The sequence below is a fragment of the Saccostrea echinata genome, unplaced genomic scaffold, assembly GCF_033153115.1.
Source record: "Saccostrea echinata isolate AGI-Se365-2 ecotype Australia unplaced genomic scaffold, CSIRO_AGI_Sech_v1 ptg000009l, whole genome shotgun sequence".
Lineage (NCBI taxonomy): Eukaryota > Metazoa > Mollusca > Bivalvia > Ostreida > Ostreidae > Saccostrea > Saccostrea echinata.
This window is the reverse complement of record NW_026889758.1, coordinates 8,187,046-8,204,268: the sequence shown is the minus strand read 5'-3', so window position 1 is coordinate 8,204,268 and position 17,223 is coordinate 8,187,046. Positions and strand designations below refer to the sequence as shown.

Sequence of the window (17,223 nt, the reverse complement as noted above, 5' to 3'; positions counted from 1 at the left end):
TATTCTGTGGTCTTATTGATAATTTAAATTATTTTTTTTAAATCAAATCAATGGCCAGCAGTTATCACCTAAATTTAAACTGAGTTTGTGGAGACTATGTGTATGTACATGCTTGACCACAGCCCATTGTTCCCCTTAGGTAGAAAACCCTCTCAAATCACATAGAATATACAAAAAATACATAGTCGCAGGTGTCTTCGCGACACGTGTCTCCACCTGTGGCACGTGAGAACAGGTGCCCGCGATTACAAGGGTTAGCGCAATGATTGATTTTTCTAAAATTAAAAGTTGTATTAAATCTTCTCTTACTACTAGTTCCAATTCACGTGTCTTTATGAGTTTTACCGAGACTAAAATGTTAAAAAAATCTTTTATTTGTCACAGAATGTTCAATTTTATTACACAGAATTACACAAACAGTTTTTTTTTTATTATTCTTTTGATACACGTTTCCAAAATGTCTATTATCGGGAAAATAGGTGTAAACCACAGCATACGCGTTTTCCATATCTGGAAAACATGCAGGAAACTACAGGTTGATTGCTTCCATATCGGGAATATACGTGGAAACCACTACTGCATGTTTCCGCGGTTTCCCATATTGGGAAACTTACGGGAAACCACAGGTTGATTGTTTCTATATCGGAAATCTACGTGGAAACCACTACTGCATGTTTCCACGGTTTCCCATATTGGGAAACTTATGGGAAACCACAGGTTGATTGTTTCCATATCGGGAATCTACGTGGAAACCACTATGTGGTTTCCATAAAATGGAAACTATATGGAAACTACTGATGTCACGATTCCCATATGTTTCCATCGGGTTTCCAAATTTGGGAAACCTGGCTTTTCATCCTGTGTCAAATAATTTAGAAAATGTAGGTTCTTGCACTATTTCAAACATAAGAAGTGGAAAATTTGCAGATTTTCTGTCATAACCATATTGTGACTTACAAGAACTAGTCAATATTAATTGAAATGCAGAATTACCAGTACTAGTAGAGGTTTCCATTTCTATTTATAGCAATAAACATCAACAAAAACATACCCCTCAGCATATAAGGAACCAGAAGTCTCTGACGAGACTGTAGCTCTACTGGTATTTATTTAACAAAGGAAGAGAAAAGTAGCTAGCACTTGGACTTGACAGTAAATAAAAAAAATATATCCTTATTTAGCTTCTTTTTGTGTCAAGATTGCAGTTGGTCAAAAACTGTAATAGGAGTAGCTTTTGAAAGAATTGACGAAATTTCCTTTTTTATTTTTTTTGGTTACCATGACAACACTGTTATCTAAAACTAAAATCTAATGTGCAGGATTATGTGTCTTCTTGGAATCAGATCAAAGCAGTAGAAGAGGCTTCCTGATAGAATTTGACAGGAATTTTTAATTTTAGTCACCATTTCAACGCCATTCATCAAAACCAAAAACTGATAAGCAGAGTGATGTATCTCAGTGTAGTCTACTTGTATATAATTTAATTTTGGTTTTTACTCGTCATTTGATTGGATAAAAAATTAGTTTATACTATATAACCTGTGTTGCCTAGGTTACACTGACTTAAGTCAAAAACGTATCGATCCGCTTGATGTTACATTTTAATTATGTACAATTTGAAGGAGAAATTGTTATTTTTTCACACTTAGTGCCCGCTGAAATATGGCTAAAATAATAATGCCTTGGCATTAAACAGTAATCAATCAATCAATTACACTTGGTGAAGGAATATTAAATAATAAGGATTGAATTTAATAGCTACCCAGTATTAAAAGTAAGTCCCAATAAAGCTAAAAATGACAATCTTACACCAATTAGAAAATTCGTAGAATTTTTTTTTTTTACAGTTCTACCAATCTCCACTATATTTCACACATTATTGAGAATGGGTTCTCCAGTCTTTTTATAGAAATATGTCTAAAATAGACATATTGTGATTTTTTGAAAGATGAAGATGCTCAGTATTTTAGACATTATGGATGGAAAATCTGCAGACTGTCATAAACATCATTTGGCTTACATGTACAATTATAAGTCACAGTTAATTGAAATAATTCAATAAACAAAAATAATTTACAAACATTTACCAATATCTTTAAAAAAAAATTAAGTATGGTCCTTCATGCATATATTTCCATTGTATCATTTTTAGTGTTTGGTGGCAAAATTAACAAGAGGTCCAAGAGCTTTGAATCGCTCTTCTGATAAACTGTACAACCTATCACTTCTATTTGAAGCCTCTAAGTATCCTGTATATTTAGATAAAGTCTTGAAATTCCAAATCGTCATCTTGACCTACATTTTAGATGAAACACTCTGAGAACCCAAGATGATTCTAAGCCCATTAGTATCCGAAATATTGAATTATAGTCATATAAATTGAAAAGTAGGTCACGGTGACTTACTTTTCAGTCAATTTACTCCGAGGACCCAAGATGCATCAACTGACAAAGTTTGATGATGCTAACCCAATTAGTACCCGAAATATTTAATTAGAGTGATATAAATTGAAAAGTAGGTCATGGTGCCCTACTTTTCAGCTGACGTTTTTCGAGGACCCAAGATGCATCAACTTACAAAGTTTTATGATCATAGGCCTTAAAATGTCCAAATTATGCCTCTAAAACGCTTTGAAATCGAATGCCTGCAAAGTTCAAAAAGTAGGTCACTGTGACCTACTTTTTAATAAATATGTTTTATGGCCCCAAGATGCATCATCTTACAAGATTTAATGATTCTAAACCTCTCAGTATTCGAATTAATGACCTTAATTGTTTTAAAAAAGATTAGCCATAAAATTCAAAAAGTAGCTCAAGGTGACCTACTTTTTAGTCAACGTACTCCGAGGACCCAAGATACATCAACTGACAAGTTTGATGATCATAGGCCTTAAATTGTTCAAAATATGCCTCTAAATCATTTTGAAAAAGAATGGCTGCAAAATTTAAAAAGTAGGTCACCGTGATTTACTTTTGAGTCAACATGATATGAGGTCCTCAGATGCATCAACTGACAAGATTTGATGATCCTAGTTCTTAAAATAAACAAAATATCAACATTATAATATAATGTAATTTTTGGCCAACTTTGAAGAGACCTTGAGACCATGCCCTTTGCCCCAGGGTGATTTCCCGTGCAAATTTTAATCTACAACATATCCTTATCCTTTTGTGTAAGTTGGTGATAATCTGCCCAGTGGTTTTTGAGAAGAAGATTTTTTAACATTCAGTACTTTTGTTTCTATTTTCCTAATTATCTCCCCTTTTTTAAGGGTCACAACCCTAGTTTTAGTAAAAATGGGAGTTGTTGGGCCAAGGATACCCTGTAACAAATTTGACAATAATTGGCCAAGGGGTTCTTGAGTTATGGCCCATATTCTATAAAGCTTACACACATCGCACAAATGGCCATAGCATTAGCTCTTTGAGCCTTTGGCTCAGAAGAGCTAAAAATGGAAACCTCCACCGATTATTCTACTTTTCAGTTAATGCTGTGTTTTTCTTGTCGAATACATAACCTTTTTAACAATAAGTCTGCAGATTTCCCATCCCTCATGTGAGAAATAGTGCAAAATTCTACATTTCGTCTATAATATGATTTTTAAAACATTTGTTACTATAAATAGAAATGGAAACCTCCACTGAATGTACTGCATTTCAGTTAATGCTGTCTCGCTCTTTTCAGTCGCCTTATGTTAACAACAGAAAATAAGAGTTAGTCTGCAAATTGTCCATCCCTAATGTGAGAAACAGTGCAAAATTCTACATTTCTTTAATAATTTGCAGTATGTCTATTTTTAAACATTTGTTACTATAAATAGAAATGGAAACCTCCGCTTATTATTCTGCATTTCAGTTAATGCTTTCTTGTACTTGTTGTTCCCCTTATGTTATTAACAATTAATAGCAGTTTGTCTGCAAATTGTCCATCCCTAATGTGAGAAAATAGTGCAAAATTCTACATTTTCTTGATAATTTTCAGAATGTCTATTTTTAAACAATTGTTACTATAAATAGAAATGGAAACCTCCGCTTATTATTCTGCATTTCAGTTAATGCTCTTCTGTACTTGTCAGTCACATTATGTCAGTTACAGTTTATGACAGTTAGTATGCAAATTGTTCATCTCTAATGTGAGAACTAGTGCAAAAAATCCACATTTCGTCATTAATTTCCCATGTGTCTAATTTTAGACATTTGTACTATTTATAGAAATGAGAGCCTATCCTCAATAATGTGTGAGTTATTGTATTATCCCATGTTCTAATTGATGAAATATTGGTGATAGCAGTATGTTTATCACTTATGTTTTAGTGGAGCTTCTAAATGATAGAAAATAGTCATTTTTACACATATTATGAGACATGTCTATTTTAAGGCATTTGAAGCTATAAATAGAAAACGGAACTCCCTTCAAATAATATGCATAGTAGTTATTGGTGTCCAGTTTCTGTCATTAACATATTGACTTTTACAGTATATTTCTTAAATACCTACCAATGGCATCTTAAACTCTGCCCAAATTTGATTTTTTAGATTTTTCTGAAATATGTCTATTTATAGATATATGTTACTAAAAATAGAATTGAGATCCCACTCCAATTTTTTCATGAGGTGACACTCCTAATTCTGAAGTATAAAACACACATAAGATTTGAAAAATTTCCGTAGACAATTTTTTTTATTTAACTTTAAAGTTCTCAAAAAATACCAAATTTCCCATTTTTCACATTTTCAGAAACAATGTCATTTTACAGGACCTTTTTCTTAGAGTGGGAATAATTCTGGAATAACCGATTATATGCCCTGTATACCTTAAAAGTTGATGTTTTCTTATGATACAATGATTTGTGTTTGAGTTTACTACATAAAGACAAAAATGCATTTACATTTCCTCAATTTTCATGTTTTTATTTGGTCAAAAAGGGCCAAAAAGGGCCAAATTCAATTGACCCGTCTCCATGGCAACCGGGTGCACGTGTGAAACTTCTAACACCATATTTCCTAGTTTTGTGCCAAGATGCACCTGTGGTGCAAATTTCATCAAAATCGGAGAGATGTCGTTTCCAAGATTTTTTGGTGCTTACAGAGAATGCATGTTAACTCCTCTCTCAATAATGTTGAGGTCAAAGAAAGGGTCAATATAAAGTTTCTGCAGACATGCATAATTAATGCCTCTTTCATGAAATATCTCTGACCAGTTAAGGTAAAAATAAAACAAATGTTTTATGTCAAAAAAAAAAATCTGATATTGTAAACGAATTATTTTCCATTCATGTTTGAAAATTATCAGAAAGGTAAATAAAGAGGACTTAACAAAAAATTCCTTAGTAATAATTAATCATTCTGCAAATGTTCTATTTTATGTTCATATAGTACTTGGAAATTGTGAATGTCCATATTTGCTTGCAATTGATTGAGACATAATTAAGGAAGCAATTTATTATCCACAGAGATGCAGATATTCGTAATGTAGAAGAGGACATTTTTAGGCAAGAGGTAAACTCGCACTTAATCGTCATAGGAAACAATAGACTGAACACATTGAGTTGTATTAGGGAATGAATTCATCTGAGCTGATCTGATAAAACTAAAATTTTGTTCTAAAATTAAAATCTCATTCATGTCAAAAATTATGGGGTTTTTCCATCACAAATGTTTTCACTAATTAACACTCTGACTCCATTATGTGATCAACATTTTTCTAAATTTAGCAACAATGGGATGAGATATTACAGAGAATTGACACGTCACTGAAGGATGATGATAGCAGTGTTGAGTTAGGTGACAAAGGACCAGTAGAGATAACATTGACTGATGCCAGGACAGGGCAGAAAACCAGTTTAGTGGAATATTTGGGACATGAAAACCTCGTTTTGGTTTTGCTCAGGCATTTTGCCTGACTTCCATGACGACAACACATCCAAAAAGTTGAAGAAGCAGAGGTATGTGATATTGAAAACTGAAAACAATAGGCTGATGTTTAAAGCTCATTTGATTATTAATTTTTCTTTTACAAAACTTTACCGATAGTTGTAAATTGTAATGGATTGATTTTAGGCTAATGAAATGTAAAAGCTTGTTAATCAAGACAGCAGGAAAACTTTATTAATTCAAACGTAGAGTTTTAGACAAAACACAAATTTTATTGAATGGAGTCTGTGCTTTTACAGATTATGTATTTAATAAAACGATTGAAAAGCAAAGTGGCTAGACTATTCCCCTAACTTTTTAAAGTGCTGTTTTATCAAGAAAGACATAGTAAGAAAGCAAACTTAATACATTTCTATTGCAATTTCCCATACATTCCTATACTATGGCAAATTGTTTAAATTCTCTGACATTTAATGCATGTATATCAAATTTTGATTGTAAAAAATGTAAGAATATAAAAGCCAGATTGTAAAAAAGTATCTTTCATCGATGTTCAATGCAAACAGCGGCTTTAATTGAGCTTATCCTCCTGTTGTTAACTTCACAATCAGACCAAGTGTTGTCGAGGTTTGGGTTGGTTTTTCATTATTTTCACATAAAAACCATCCTGGGGGTAGACCTTCTCGAAGCCAAAACTTTGCTAAAACAATCTCTGTTTTAGAAAACCTTTTCTATAGATACAACCAAACGTATTCAAGAGTTGCCTGCTATGGAGGGCATCTTGACAAAAATACTGCTGAAAATAAGCCCTTATTTGATATAATCACGAGTCAGTCACTTTGAAGTAGTTACATATTTTATGCGTTATTCATTGTAAAAAATAGACTGACTTGAATTTTTTTTTGGCATTTTGTCATTATATTTTCTGGTTTTTCAAATAGTTCTTTGACTATTACCCCAAAAGTTTCTTGTTGTATTTAATAAATTCACCAGAGGTTTTAAAGAAAGAGCGATTACTTCTAGGATGAAATATCCAGATCAGGTGGTCGTGTTTTGGTGGTTTCTTTTTGGGAACAGAAGGGAGCACAGCAGTGGTTGTTGGAGACAAATTGTCCATTTCCTTTGCTTCTGGATCCTCAGAGAAAGGTAAATTAGGATTAAATTATTAAAATCATATAAAAACATAATGAGATCGATTTGAATTATTATGGTTGTGCTTAGAATTAATTTCAAAATTTTCAAAATATTTTTAGGTGTACAGTGCTTTTGGTCTCCATCGTTCTGTGTATAAGGTTGGTAACCCATGTGACCAAGTATTAGCAGTTGTTAGCACAGTAAACATAATGTAGGCTTAAAAATCATGTTAGAAACGTTTTTTAAGTCAAAATAAGGACACATCTCCTATCAATTGCAGCTGATGGCATTGGTACAATTTAGAATAAAAGGAGGTGTAAAATGCAACTTTAGGTTCACAGTTTTAACAAATAAACAAATAACGTGTAGGGTTTGATTAAAGTTAAGTTACTACATGTACTACATGTACGATACATTATAATTTGGTATTATTATGTAATCATCCTTCCAGGGCATGAAAGGTATTCGACGATAACATTGACTAATCAGTGCAATAAAGCACTTACGAAGTTCATTTTTCTTTTTAAAAATAGAATTTTAAAATTCAAATATTTTGAATAGAAATATTAAAAAATTAAATGGTGATTTCTCATTGCTTCCGAAAAAGATTCTGGTCTTGCAGTACTTCAGTCGGCATCAAAGTGTCGTTCAGTAGTATTTCTGATGTGATATTAATTTTATCTAACGCATATTATGAATGAAAATTTTTTGACAGAAGATGGCGTTATGAAAGTAATTTAGTGATTTGCCCCAAGAAGAACGTAAAATTTGGATGTAGTCTTTTGGCTATGAAATACTGCACACAGACAACCCTAAAGATACATGTATGAAAGCGCTGCTGTAAACTATTGTACAAGAAGAAAATGTAAACTAGAGTAAAATAGTATTTCCTTTTAGGTTTGGGGGATAGAGGAAATGATTTACTATGCAGAATCTATGGCTAAGAATATTCCTCTACCTCAACCTTCCAAATACATCCATGACGACCCTCAACAGGTAATTATAAGGATCCACTAAATTTCAAGTCTTTCGAAGCAGTTTTTATTATTGAAACCAAGTTGTACAAAGAAATTCATATTTAGTGAATTAGGACGGATAATAGATAATAAAAAGGAGCTATTAAGTTAATTACACCAAGACATACTGTGTATCGTTTTTAATTTTGATAAACGGTGCTGCCTTGATTACTAAAAGTAGACATTTTTTGTGGGAGTTATGGGTGTATAGATTACACAGACGTGTTATCAAATAAAATGTGAATTAAAAAAGAATTCAGAGCAACTTTTCTCTTCTACTATTATAAGTAAAACCAAAAGAGTAACAGTATCATCAGAGACTTCTGGGTGATTAACTAAAGATTGATTTTTTAATGTAAATTGCAAATTTCGAGTCGACTAAATTTATGCCCTTTTTCGCCTGTGCGATTAAGCACGGTTTGACGCGGTGTCTGTGTAGGATTCAGTGTTTACGCATAAGCCTTCTAGTCGGCTTGAGTACGGGAATGACGGATTGTTGCGGTTTGACACAGATTTGCTTTGCGGAAACACTCGGTTCAGATTACAACGGAGTGGAGACGTTGTTTATGGACTGACTACGGAGTCATTATGGAGAAAAGCATATACAGAACGATTATATGCGTTGTCTATACGGACTGTCACGGTACCAGTAAGTAAGGGAGTATCAGTAAGGGAGTTTCTGGCAGTAAGCTGACGGAAAAATTACGGTGTTTATAGGCCGCTGCGGAGTGTACGGTATCAATACTCTTTACAACCTTCCACAGGTAACCGCTGAAAATATTAAATGTTTATTTTTTGTGCGGTGATCGTTGATCGTATGGATCTTCACGGACCCCTAAGGATCAATTTGCGGTCTCTCGGTTCCATGCGATTCGAACACTGCATCAAACTGCAAAGGTAACTGCATCAAACCGCAAAGCAAACCGCATAGGTGAGAGCAAGGTAAACCCTGTCTCGTGCTACCTAGCATAGATTTGTTTTCTTCATAGATGGGTGGAGATTTCATAATTGACAAAGATGGCACAGTACGTTTCATTTACTGCAGCAAGAAATCTATCGACAGACCTGCTGTGACAGACCTTCTGGACCAATTAAATGTAAGACATTGTTTTCAGAATTGTATGAAAATAGCATCCACAACCTCCAAATCCTCCTTAAGGACTAATGACCCTCTGCTCCAAATTTCACGATTTTTTTTAAAACTTCCCAACATTGATTTTCATCAAGATCTATAGCATCAAAATCAAATGAAAAATAGTATGAGGTATGAAGCGCTGCTTATTTTTTCAGAAATGATTTTTATGTCAGATCATAATATGAAGAAATTTTAACACAGAGATTAGGAAGAGTAATAATTTATTATCACAACATAAAATTAGAAATATGCGGTGTATATGAAAATAATATTTAGTATCATACCTACTAAATTCATATTAGAAATCATAATGAAGCGCTGCTTCCTAAGTCAGAATATCACAATGTTATATGTGGTTGTAAGAAAACAATACATCTGTTAGCAAGAGTTATCTTTCTTACAAATATTTTTTCATTGGAAAAAAAAAATGTAATACTAATAAAAAATTGTACATTTGGTGCTTGATACATTAAACCATTTTTAAAATGATCATTAAAAAGATAGAACTTATTCAATTTTTAAGGGTTTTAAAACTGGATTTAAAAGTTTTTTTTGTCAAACATAATAAAACAATTTAAAAAGTACAGTCAAAGGAAATATAAGGTAATGTTTCCATCATATGTTAAGTTTGATCGAATTGACTGCTCAAAGGTCTCGATAGTTAAACTCTGGTAAAGTAAACTATGAGTAAATACTAGCATATTTTACTTGGAAAGTTATCTCTCTTATCAGAGGGTCGGTCCCCCTTAAGTAAGTAACAAATAAAAGCTTAGCCAAAAAAGCATATTCAGAGATTGTGGTCCCTCGCTTTTGGTCTCATTGGTTGGGGTGCAATGATTTGTGGCATATATGATATTGTAGCTGTCATGTCTGCCTGGCTTATCTATCCATCACGCTAAAAATATTTTTCTATTATGGAAGCAATATGTTCTGGTGCATCAGGAGGTCAAAAAACCATAGTGCATTTGGAGAGATCTTGTCATAAGTAATGCACAAGTCAAAAATGAAAAATAATGAAAGCCCCATTTTATTTTTTTTTAAATATGACATTCTGAAAAAATCTTGTCACAGATAATTTCATATGAAATGTGAGAGCCCTATCTGTTCTCATTCAAAAGTTATTATTAACGTTAAAATGTAGTCAACTTCAAGGTCAAAGTCACAGGGTAAAATATTTGGTATATTCAGAGAGGTCTTATCACAGGCAATGCACAAATGAAATATGAAATCATGTAGCAATATACCCTTATCACCTGCATATGGGATTTATGTCTCTCAGTTGATTCGATACGCAAGAGCATGCTCTACGTATATGAACATTTTCTAAAACGAGGCAAGCTATTGACAAACAAGTTGACAAAACAAAGATATCAACAGTCTCGTTTGAAGTCATCTTTTTGCAAGTTTTTCGGTCGATACAATGACCTTGTCAGCACATACAACCTGTCATTGAGTCAAATGCTGACTGACGTTTTTCATACTGATTGTTAGGCCATTATTTATACACAGAACTGTCTACGTATATTTCCGGTTTTTATTTTCCGATCATGACAAAGAGCACACGGCGGGTGTGACCGGTCGGCAGGGGATGCTCACTCCTCCATGGCACCTGATCGCACCCCTAACTTTTGAGGTCCATGTTTGCTCTGCTCCAAATTCGTGTCGTTTCATTGGACTTTCGAGATTAAATACTGTTCGTTATCTTCTGTTTCATCCCCACCTTTTCTCATTCAGAAGTTATGATCAAGGTTAGTTTTTATGACAGACAGAGGAATGAGAATTAATTTTCTAGCCTTTCGTGAAAGCATGATACAACTGTACAATAAACACTGAAATAATTTATATTAGTGGACAACATGGGAGTGGCAGAAAAAAATGTTTGATAAATACTTCTCTTGCCCCATCCTTTTAATTTCTTATTTACTTCTACTTGTCATCGCAAACTTCCTATGTAGTTTGATGCCTATCAAACTAGAATATGCATATACATGAACAAAACTTGCTGATGTAGCTGAAATCATGTTGAAAACCTGCTGACCTGAAGTTAATAGGAGTAGTCAGAATCGTCAGATTATTATAGCTACCCTGCGTAAAAACTGGACGAAATCTAAGTGTAATCCTGACATTAGCCTTCATTTAAAATATATAAAAGATAGTGTCTAAACCTAGTTGTTAATCAACGTTTGTTAGATCAAACAGTTTGAGTTTCTGTAACATTCACTGTAATGAAATCTAACGTTTCTCTATTACACTGCTTTCAGAAACTCCAGTGAAGATATATTTCCGGTGTAATGACAGACTAAGCCTAAAACACATTGTGAAGGTTTTGTCTTGATATTGATGCTGGATACTTCTCACAGTGAAAAAACATACATTCCGTTTTATGATATTAATATAAACATGTACATTCTATTCTGTTGATTTTTCATATTTTTTTGTTGTAATTACACAATTAATTTTTTTTATTATTCCTGTCCTTTTTGTGCAATCTACATGTATTTGTTCGATTTATTAATCAATGAAATAAATTTGTTATTAATTAAAAAAAATCATTTTTCTCCGACATGATATTTAGTCAAATAAAAGTCTTAGTACCCTTTTAGGAGCTTTCAGCTAGGTTTTGAATATTTATCAGTTTAGACTGGCTATAATCTAAGAAAGTTAGAAATGAACTAAATGAAAATAATTGAAGTGTATGATAAAGGTCAAGTCTGACAAAATGAATTCGGAAAATAAAAAGCTATATGTCGGTGCAATTGATTTTAAGAAAACAAAATTGGCATATCACAGTCCTTTAATGTTTTATTAATATACTCATAGCTACAGAACTGTAGCGTTATGGTCAAAGAATAAAATTTAAAAGCATAATGCTACAGTTCTGCAGATACTTGATATTATGATCATTTTCTGTCTTAAGCCTGTTCTGCAATTTAAGTTAAAGCTGCTTTAGATGCATTCTTAGATTCCTTTATGTATTGCATTGAAAGGACTATATGTATAGTGCATGCATGTATATCTTTACTACAGCATAGGACAAGACGCTTTACAGAATAAACAACGTAAAATTAAGTATATAAAAAAGGCGAAGATTACGATAAGTGAACGATCTGTCTTATTCTAAATTTTGGAAGTAAATACAAAATTTAGAACTTCTATTTACTCCCACCTGATAAATTCAGAATTTAGAACATGACAGATAAAAATAAATCTACAAACAATACAAACTGTGAACAGGGCATACAGCATCGACCCAAGGAAATTCAAGAGGTAGTACCTAGGAATAAGCATCCCATGTCGACCGGTCACACCCACCCTATGTATTGATCAAGTAGATGGAATATTCCATATTCAAATGAAGTATTAAAAACAAAGACCTAACAATTGGTATGACACACATATTTTGTTGTACAATAAAAATGTAATCCGGCGTTTTAAGTTATATGTATGACCAAAATAAACAGTGAATTTATTAAAAAAAATGTTGTTGCACAATTCGCTGGGTTGAAACACTTACCAAGACAGATACAAAATAACTCGTAATGCTTTTGCGATACTAGTTCAAATGTTATTGTATAGATAAAATACACCACTCAATTATTGATTAGGAAAATGTGTGGAAATTATTAACTTCCCTACTGAAATTTGACATGTTTTGAATATTTTTTTTTAATAAAGAATACACTGTAATACGTGAAAGTAAACTTCAACAGTATTGTGCTACAACGTAATTTAGAAGTGGTGTTAATCATTTTGGATGCTAAAAACCCCAAAGAACTTTAGAAAATTTGAATCACAAAATGTTGATCAAAATCAATAACATCAAAATGCTCGACTGTTCAACACTTTACACAACCGTTCTCCACGATAAATTAAAAACTTTTTTTTACTTTTTAACATCATAGACAGCTGCTTCTTTAATAAAACTGAACATTTCATATTTTGTCATTGGTTGTCTACAGACTTACTCTGTCACCCTGATGCTACACACAAGTACAATAAATTTTATGTTAAAAAATGCTTGAGTTCAACATTGACATTGTATGTAATATACGGAGACCAAGTCTTCCAACAATCTGTTGGAATTCCCATTGGTACTTATTATGCCCTTTTAATTGCAGACCTGATGTTTAACTCTTATGAAGCAGAATTTATTCACAAACTTGAACATGAAAAGAAGTCTATTGCTGTGGCCTTCAATATGATATTTAAGGACAGATTGTACAAACAAAAGCATGGATGTATAGATGTATTTTTGGACCTACTTTAGTTGTAAAAAATGCAAATATCAAATTTCTAAAATATCAAGAACTTGTCAATGTAGTAGTATACCATTATTACCTGAATATGGATGTGATTTTAATGTATCCCAATGGAATCTATATGAAGAGCATGTTCTTCGTACGAACACTTTTAAGACCAAGGCAGGCTTCTCAACATTTGGTATATAATGACCTGGTTTGCAAATTAGGTCGAATGCTAACTGGAGTTTTTAAATAGAAATTGTTAAACCATTATTGTCATACTGAATTGACTACGGATAACATGTACTTCGTTTACCTGATAAGAAAAAGGGCTCACGGCGGGTATGACCGGACAGGGGATACTTTTTCCTCCATGGCACCTGATCCCACCTCTGATGTTTTTAGGGGTTAGTGTTTGCTGTGCTCTAAATTTGTCTTGTTTAATGGGACTTTTAAGAAAAGCATGATTACTAATCGATATCTCCACATTTCATTATCTTTTACATAGCAATAAAAATATATTAATTTCAACTGACTTGATGATAAAAGATTGGACATAAAGCATATACCAGGCATTTTTTTTTTTTTTTTTTGTTTTTTGTTTTTTGTTTTTTGGCAAAGGAATGATTTTATATTGATAAAATTGGACAAAGTCATGTACACTGATACCCCTACGAGGTTAATAGTATAACTCAAGTTTACATGACCTACTACTTGAAAACCTTTACCTTGTATTCTCAATAAGGGTAGCGATAGCATCGATTCTGGACTCTGAAAATATTACAATCCGTCATTGCTACCATCTTTTCATATGATGCTTTATAAGATATGTAATATATGTAAAAATTATGTAAGAATGTAAATATGAACGCTTTCAAATTATGTGTTCTGCAGGGCTAATATTGTGCAGATGCCGAAGACTTCAATTTAAAATGATCATACATCTAACAATAATTTTAAGAAATGTGAAAATCATTTTGAGGATCCATTATTTCGTTAAAATGGGGGATATACAATTCATTTCTATATAAATGTTATTAAAACAGAATAGGAATTCTTTGTTTTATATACAGTGTAACTGTTTTTTATCTGAATAGCAAAATTTGTTTAAAAAAAAATATTACGAAAAACTGTATTTTAATTTGGCAAAATCCTATTTTTGCTATTCTAGTAGTGGTCTGTTAGAGTTATCTTAGTAATCTATAGGGTGCACAATTGGTGAGACTTTTATACTACATTTTTGCGATCTAAAATTGTTCGCAAAGTGAATATCAACATTATCGCAAAAAAAAGTTATACTGTATTCTTCTTCCAAATTATAACAAACTATAAAAGATATAAAAGAATAGATTCATAGCTTTTTCTTACATCGAATTTGCAGAAATATGGATCTGCCCACATTAAAAGTTATATATTTAATGTTGTATTTGATAATGCTTACTAGTACAGATGTATACAATACTATTTGGGTAGTAACTATGATTTGTTTCTTGTCATGTTTTGTTTGTGTTTGTTTGTTTGTTTTTGTTTTTTTTTATTTTTTGCATTTTCCTATTACTAAATGAGCTAACTGTGCTAGAAGTAAACTAGAAAAATGACTAGTAACTTTTATTGACATATTGAGCTTCCCTAGTATATAGTAAAGAAAAGGATAAATATTAATATTTTTATACAGGTCACGTGATTCAATCACATGCAACATTGCTATCTCCTTCCGACATCGTGCGTTGATCATAATATTTCGAATATCGTCAACTTCTATGAAATGACTGAACCAATTTAGGTAAATTACATATGGGTTCTCTGCTTCCCTTTTGACTGAGAGGTGTGGGAAGATATGAAAAGTATTGAAATCTTCAAAATTAATATTCTTTACTAATGGACATCAAGCAGTCAAACTGCTGGTAGTTTTATTAGTAAACACTGTGAAATTCATGACCCTAGCGTGTAAACCACCAGGGTGAGGGTAATTTGTTAACTATTGAAAATCTTTTTTACCCCTTCCCAACAAGGAGGCAAAATATTTGCGAGATTTTACCAATATTTTAAAATTCATTGCCCCTGGATTCAGGATTCGCACCCCAAGGTGGAACTTTTTGGTAATATGTTGAAAATGCAGTACATCGTCTTTCTCATGGACATTAATTGTACAAACTCCATGATTAAAAAAGAGCATTGAGCTCCCTACAAAAAACGAAAATTTACTTCCCCTAGGTTCGGGCTTTGGATGATTTTGTCATACATTAAACAACGTTACACTGAAAAATCTGTTTTTTTTTTCTTTTTTCCTAGACATCAAGCAGGTGAACTGTTAAGGGTTTGTATAATAAATAACACTTATCCCTTTCCCAAATTTGCAAAATTCATGGATTCAGGATTGGGGAAATTTGGTCATGTATTAAACGTTATCACACTTTCACATCTTCGGAATTTTTTTCTTATGGAACTTTAGCAGAGAAGCTCTTTATATGAATATAATAAGCACTAATAGCACTTCACCAAAACTGAGAATTTCATGGCATGGGTCCATGGTTCAGGCGCCAGGTGGGTTTGAGATGGTCTTTTAGCTTGGCATTTACAAGATTGTGAAATTCATGTTCCCTTGGTCCAAAATTAAGATCCCAGTGTATGTTTTAATTTGACATATATTGAATTATTGTGCAATTTACCTTTTATCCCTCGACATTTATAGTGACAATAAGTCATTTACCCTTTACAAATTTGCGAATGTGTGCCCCAAGAGCTCAGACACAAAGCAGTGGCTAAGTTGATAATATATTATAATTGTAAAATAATGCAATTCATCTTTGAAAACTTTTTTTTAACTCCTTATCGTTAAGAAACAAGCGTTATGAATATGATTCCTCATCAAAGTGTAAAATTCGTAGCAAACGAGTTCAGAGATCCAATTTCAGGTGAGGCTAAGTTAGCCATAAAGTGCAACAATATATTCGAGAAGTAGTGTAAATCAGATGTGGATACTTATAAATTCCAAGGAAATTTTGGAAAATTTGAAATAACAAGATTTTACCAAAATTAACAGCTTAAAAACTTACGACTTTTCAACTTTATACACAACCATTCCCCACGATAAGTTAAAGTCCAGGCTGTTTTTCAATAAAAATGGAACCCGTTAATTTACTTACCTTGTCATTGGTCATTTGCAAAATTATTTTGTTAAAAAACATTCTGATTGTACAACAAGTACTCTGAAGTTGGCATTAAAAAGATGCTTGAGTTTCTGATTGACAATATCTATGTGGTTTTTGGAGGCCAGGTTTTCCAACAATCTATTGGAATTCCCATGGGTACCATTTGCGCCCCGTTATTAGCAGACCTTTTTATGTATTCATATGAAGCAGAATTTGTCCAAAATCTTATACATTTAGATATGTCGACGACCTATTGTCCATTAACAGTGGTTATTTCCATTCTTATGTCGATACGATACATCCAGGTGAGCTTGAGGTAAAAGATACCACAGAGTCTGACACATCTGTTTCATCTTTGGATATTTTACTTGAAAAAGACGTTAATGGTAATCTAATAACCAAGCTTTATGACAAACGTGATGACTTTTCAATCGTCAACTTCCCTTACTTATGCAGCAATATACCTTCATCACCTGCATACGGGTTTATATCTCTCAGTTGATTCGATACGCAAGAGCATACTCTACGTATGTACAATTTCTAAAACGAGGTAAATTATTGACAAACAAGTTGATGAAACAAGAATATCAGGAGTCTAGTTTAAAGTCATCATTTCGTAAGTTCTATGGTCGATGCAATGACCTTGTCAGCAAATACAATTTATCATTGAGT

The 17,223-nt window shown here is 32.7% G+C and overlaps 1 protein-coding gene across 1 annotated transcript in view; it reads left to right on the top strand.

The window, feature by feature from the left end:
* Positions 1-11,678, top strand: part of LOC133183250 (uncharacterized) — a 32,451-nt gene extending 20,773 nt beyond the window's left edge. The window contains exons 4-10 of the mRNA XM_061318208.1: positions 5,453-5,498; positions 5,714-5,944; positions 6,897-7,019; positions 7,127-7,165; positions 7,905-8,003; positions 9,013-9,120; positions 11,420-11,678. Of these exons, the coding sequence (XP_061174192.1) occupies positions 5,453-5,498; positions 5,714-5,944; positions 6,897-7,019; positions 7,127-7,165; positions 7,905-8,003; positions 9,013-9,120; positions 11,420-11,431 (658 nt within the window). The 3' untranslated portion in view covers positions 11,432-11,678. The remainder of the gene's footprint in view (positions 1-5,452; positions 5,499-5,713; positions 5,945-6,896; positions 7,020-7,126; positions 7,166-7,904; positions 8,004-9,012; positions 9,121-11,419) is intronic.
* Positions 11,679-17,223: the final 5,545 nt, after the last annotated feature.